The 6,182-nt window shown below is 43.1% G+C and overlaps 1 protein-coding gene across 2 annotated transcripts in view; it reads right to left on the reverse strand.

The window, feature by feature from the left end:
- The window catches only part of RBPMS (RNA binding protein, mRNA processing factor), a 256,714-nt gene extending 252,381 nt beyond the window's left edge, over positions 1–4,333 (reverse strand). For both annotated transcript variants that reach the window (XM_073597687.1, XM_073597680.1), the window contains exon 1: positions 3,934–4,333. In XM_073597687.1, the coding sequence (XP_073453788.1) occupies positions 3,934–3,996 (63 nt within the window). In that variant the 5' untranslated portion in view covers positions 3,997–4,333. The remainder of the gene's footprint in view (positions 1–3,933) is intronic.
- Positions 4,334–6,182: the final 1,849 nt, after the last annotated feature.

Raw genomic sequence — 6,182 nt, forward strand, 5'->3', positions numbered from 1 at the left:
GATGTTGCAACCTTGCATTCGTTCTATGAATGGTGCCTGTGCCAGGACAGGACCCAGAAGACTGTGGAGATCACTGTAGTACCGCTCCACAGTGGTTCCTCAGGTATGGAATAAGTATATTTACATTGGTCCAAGCTTGACCGAAGTAAGTATGTAATAAAAACCACATCTGAAGTTCATATTTAAATATTCATTGTTGTGTAAAGGAAATAAAAAAAAAACTGTCTTCATTGTTAAAAAAGATAAAAAAATGATTTTTGCTAGCACTTGATGGGACAATTGGCATGAACATAGCTTTTATACGAAGCTCAGTGAACAGTCTCTACACAGGCCCCTTTCACCCGACTGTTCCAATCAGATCTGCCTGTTAAGTTTTCAAGTAGAAGCTCAATGTCAGTCTATGAGCAGACAGGTAAACTGAATTGTTTCCAATTACATCCATTTACCGCTGACTAAAGATGGTAAAGGTTTGCATGCCTCTTGATATGTTTGAGCCTAAATGTGATGAATTGGAGGTAAAAGAATGTAAATGGAGGCATGTCTGTTTACGTCCACCTGCCTATAGACCTAACATGGGTCTGGTAAGCTTCACTTTTAGGCTGGAGGAAACACCTGAACAGACATGGATGTCACAAAAGGTAACATTTGTTCTACTCTGTTCTGATTTAGCAGGGGATCTATTTATGCAGCCCATATGACAGGAGTCCAGTGTATGGTAAATATAAGGGTTAAGCTGGTCATAAATGTGTCAAAATTTGGCCAGTTCCCGTTGCACTGGCTGAATTTCAATCCATCTATAGCTGTTTCCGAAAGAGGGAAGTCAATCTAATGATAGGACTGTTGGTAAATTTTTGTTTGATCACCCTGACAGCTAGGTCAGATGATGGAGAACAGGTCCATGCTAAAACCAGGCGTATCTGACCACCAGGTTGCTGAAGTGCTAGAAATGCATAATTATGGTCATATGCAGCAAGTACTAGCGTTGTACTACCTTTAATCATCTGGCAAGCACCAGCAGCCTTTTAGACACCAGCACTGCAGTATCTCATGGTGAAGTGGTGAGCACTAGAAGTGTAGTGCAAGCTAGTGAGGTGGCTAGCGCTAGCAATGTAATGCAACTGCAGCCACCAAGAATTTGAGTACAGGCCCGTGGAGCCTATAGTGGCCTTCCAGTGGTGCTTGCAAACCCTAATTGGATGCTCCCAGACTCAGCAGCACCCGTTATGGCCCCAGCTGCAGCTCTGATCAGTGTATTCTCGCAGTGGATGAGTCCCGACTGTCAGAATACAATAGCTCATCGGCGAGAATTCCTCCATCCACCTCAGTTCTGGGGATAGGGGGAATCCTTTATCAACGAACCTGGGTATGTAGCTATTGATGCCTTGAGAAAGGTGGGCCTGTATTCCACTAAATTGGCAATGTATATTAAAACTACTCCTGAAAATTCCCGTGAGTGCCACATGCTTTAAATGGAAGCACTCTGCGCACATACTGGATACCAGTACGGATCTCGCTGCAGTACAACCCTTCAACTCATTTAATTTTGAAATGAAAAAAAGGAATTTACTATAATAAAGACTTTTTAGCTCATGCTTCAGTTAGTTTATACAAATGAACATCCAGTCCCTTAGGAAACCGTACACTTTGTAAATGATTGCACCTCAAGCACCCGGGGGAAGGATTTACAAAGGGCAATACTTAATTTTTTTTTTGTAAATATGGGTGCATGTTCTGTACACCAAAACAACAATACCATTATGCAAGTTCTATGTGTTTTTGCTCCAGCTGTGTCAAATCACTGTGAAAGTGCTATGTCACAGTTTCTATTACTGTCCAACAGTATGCCGACACAATAATCAAGCACTTGTAACAATGTTCTAAGTTAAAAGTTGTTCTAAAATGTACACCATTATCACAGTGGTGAGTACTAGCAGTGAGGAGGGAGGGACAGCAAGGAGCAGCACTCACAGGAGTGAGAGGAGAGGTGGATATGTATGGGGGGGGGGGCAGCGCACCAACAAATTTATGAACTGTTATTATGCCTGAGACAGGGTCCCTATGAGGTCCTGAAATGATGCTTTTCTATGAAATCATAGAAGAATAAAGAACAAGTCTGTTGGTGTGCTGGTCTCACCTCTTATCCATTTTGTACACTGTGACCAATCAGGAGTCATTGCAGCACTGTTTGAACCACATGGATGTTACCAGTATGATGCACAAAAATAATATATTCCATGACTTTTATTTATTTGATAACATAAAATGCTAAATATGTATATAAACTACCTGCCTGAAGTTTGCATGTTCTCCTTGTGCCTGCTTGGGATTCCTCCGGTTTCCTCCCACACTCCAAAGACATGCTGGTAGGTTAATTGGCTCCTGTCTTAAATGGCCCTAGTATGTGTATCTATGATTCTAGGGTCACACTTATGCGATGTGGGAAACGCAGCGAATCCTGTGTGTTTCCCACATCGCATTGCAATCGCACGGCATCCATGTGATCTGCGACGGTGTCAATGTTATCTTACCGACACCGCAAAACAGACCACAAGACGCAGTGCAATTGCCAGAATCGCCCATGCGATGCGATTCAGGTGCGGGGGGGGGGGGGGTCCTGTACCATTGTGGTGTGAATGCGATGTGATTTCAGCCATACAAACTGCACCGCACAGACATCGCATGTGATGTGCACAGGAATGCGGTGCGAATCGCATGCAATGTTTGCAATTGCACCAGTGTGAACCTAGCCTAAATGTGAGTTAGGGACCTTGGATTGTAAGCTCCTTGACAGCAGGGACTGATGTGAATGTACGATATGTGTGTAAAGCTCGGTATAAATTGACGGTGCTATGTAAGTACCTACAATAAATAAATAAATATAGAAATTGGAGCATTTTTCCCTACGTGCCAATCTTTGTTAATCTCCCAATGGGAATGTAGCACAAATAAATGAACTACACAGTAAACTAAAGCAACCAATCAGAGCCTAGTATTCTGCGGATCAGAGCAGACAAGCCAATGAAATGTTAGCAATGGTGAATGCAGCCCTTTGCACTTTGTGAGACATAGTGGAATAATATGACGTAATAATAAGCTCTTAGGAGCAAGGACCTCCTAACCCTCTAGTGTCGTTGCTGTACTGTGTCCCTTTATATTGTTGTGCAAATTCTTGGCACTGTATAACAATAATATTAATAATAATAATAGTAATAATAATAATAATGCCAGCGCTTACTGTATATGGCACAGTGTGCAAAAGGAAGTAGCTAACAGAAACAGGCTATAGCCTATGGTGGCAATTTTATATATGATCGCATTGTCACTCAATTTACTGTCCGGGAAAAAATATAATCGGAAGATGATCAATAACACTATTACACAAGTGCCAAGTGTTCTTGCCCATTGTTCGATGTGCCATACACTTAACGATCATATCAATCGACTTTCCTACAATCAGATTTCCTATCTGGAACGATCAGAATAATTTCAATGAAGTGGATCTGTTTTGCTGAAAATCGATTAGTGGAGCTGATATACTAAAACTGAACAGTGCAAAATCTGGTGCAGCTCTGCATGGCAGCTAATCAGCTTCTAACTTCAGCTTGTTAATTTGAGCGTTGACAAAAAAAAAACGGAAGCTGATTGGTTTCTACGCAGAGCTGCACCAGATTTTGCACTCTCCAGTTTTAGTAAATCAACACCAATGACAGAGTATGCGCCTTTTAAATAATTCAAAGATGTAGATCCTTCAGATCGTTAGATGTATGGCCATCCTAAGGAAGGCTCACTTCTCACCAGGTGCTATTGGTTGTAGCATGTTTCATATCGCTGTCGCCCTTTACACTGCATCAGTGCATTGTAAACTTCTGTATGAGTCCTAGAGGAAAGAAGAGTCATGTTGAGAAGATTGCCATGGTGGTAAAGGACACCTACCTCCTCCTCTGGAAGGCTGATGTCATCAGGACAGCTCTCTTTGTCAGCTAGGTTGCTGTTCATTGTGACCTCCTGAGTGACTGCGTGCTGCCTGCACTGATGAGTCTGCCCAGCACACAACTGGCAGCTATGGAGTGAAAAGTTACAAGTCAGTAAGCGCTAGTAAATAAAGTATCTCCTTGAGGTCCAATGGGAGGAATAGTCAGCTTATCCTGGTAGAGTGATGCAGTGCTGCAGATGGTCTGTGATAGAGATAAGGAGGAAAAAGCATGAGAGAGCAGGGGAAGGGAGGGAAGGGGAAATGTTCTTGACTGTTGGTGATTAGGGTTAGATCCAGCCTCGGCTTTCTCTCTGGAGGGAGGGACTCAAGTCAACTTCACAGCTAGCAACTAACTCCCAGTTTTCTGGGTGGGAGGGACGGCTTATAGAAGACATGGAAGGAGGGGGAGTAAAAAAAAAAAATCAGTATCACTTCCAATTACTTAGTTACAAAAAAAAAAAAAAAAAGAGAGAGAGAGTTTTAAAAGCATCTAAAAAAAATGATGTTTTCCAGAAAGGGTCAGGAGGTGAAATGCAGTGAGATAGAACAAAGCTATGGAGCGAGGAGAAGATAAGACCAGTTTACAAGCTGCATGGAGACAGACGTCTGTTCAGCTGCTCATACACCAGCAGATCCCTTGCAGATTCCATAATACATTGGCCGGTAATGATCAAAAGGTTTGCTGGGCTGCTGCAGCATTTCTATTTTTTTTTTAATTCTTCATTTAGGATGCAGGAGCAAGCGTAGGTATACTAATGCAGTGTACACACAACAAGACTTTTCGACCGGACTGGTCCGACGGAACAAATCCGTCGGACCAGTCCGGTCGAAAAGTCCGGTCATGTGTACACTGCAATCCGACCGTGTGTGGGCTTCATCGGACCTTCAGCTGACTTTTTCTGTCAAAAATCAGACGGACTTTAGATTTAGAACATGTTTCAAATCTTTCCGACAGACTTGAGTCCGATCGAAAAATCCGTTTGTCTGTATGCTAGTGCGATAGACAAAAAACAACGCAAGAGCAGCTATTGGCTACTGGCTATGAACTTCCTTATTCTAGTCCCTTCGTACGTCATCACGTTCCAACAACCGGACTTTCGAACGGACTTTAGTCCGTTTGTGTGTGGCCAAGTCCGGTCGCTCGAAAGTCCGTAGTAATTCCATCGAAAGTCCGTCGGAAAGACCGTCAGACGTTTGATGCTGAAAAGTCCGCTCGTGTGTACGCGGCATTAGAGATCTCACGGGTGCAGCTGGAGATACAAAGGGCTGTTATGCCCCGTACACACGGTTGGATTTTCCAACGGGAAATGTTCTATAGGAGCTTTTTGTCGGAAATTCTGACCGTGTGTAGGCTCCATCGGACATTTTCCATCGGAATTTCCGCCAAGCAAAATTTGAGATCTGGATCTCAAATTTTCCGACAACAAAATCTGTTGAAATCTGAAATTCCGACCGTGTGTAGGCTCCATCGGACATTTTCCATCGGAATTTCTGCCAAACAAAATTTAAGATCTGGATCTCAAATTTTCTGACAACAAAATCTGTTGAAATCTGAAATTGCGATCGTGTGTACACAATTCCGATGCACAAAATTCCACGCATGCTCGGAATCAAGCAGAAGAGCCGCACTGGCTATTGAACTTCATTTTTCTCGGCTCCTGGTACGTGTTGTACGTCACCGCGTTCTTGACGTTTGGAATTTCCGACAAGATTTGTCTGTGTATGCAAGACAAGTTTGAGCCAACATCCATCAGAAAAAAAAACATGGATTTTGTTGCCGGAATGTGCGATCCTGTGTACGCGGCAGAGGACAGAGGCAATCTTAAAGAGGAGCTCCAGGCTCCCCCCCAAAAAAATTAAAAGTCAGCATCTACAAATACTGTAGCTGCTGATTTTTTATGTAAGGACACTTACCTGGCCAGGGATCCAGCAATGACCTCACCTGAACCCATTCTTCAACAGGCCTGTTTCATACTACGCATGCGCGAGCTGCTCTGCACCTTTTGGATGATCATGTAGTCTTCTGGGACCTGTGATGTGTCCCAGAAGACTACAGGGCAAGGAGGGGGGCCGAACATCCAGCTCAGATCACCAGGTACCCATGTGATGTTTTTCTAAGGCAACATTATTCAAGAGTCATCCAACCCTTTTCTTAGTTTACTCCTCATGTTCCATTTGAGAAAGATAATCATTATATTACTCTGATGGA

The sequence above is a fragment of the Aquarana catesbeiana genome, linkage group LG01 (assembly GCF_042186555.1).
Source record: "Aquarana catesbeiana isolate 2022-GZ linkage group LG01, ASM4218655v1, whole genome shotgun sequence".
NCBI classification, from domain to species: domain Eukaryota; kingdom Metazoa; phylum Chordata; class Amphibia; order Anura; family Ranidae; genus Aquarana; species Aquarana catesbeiana.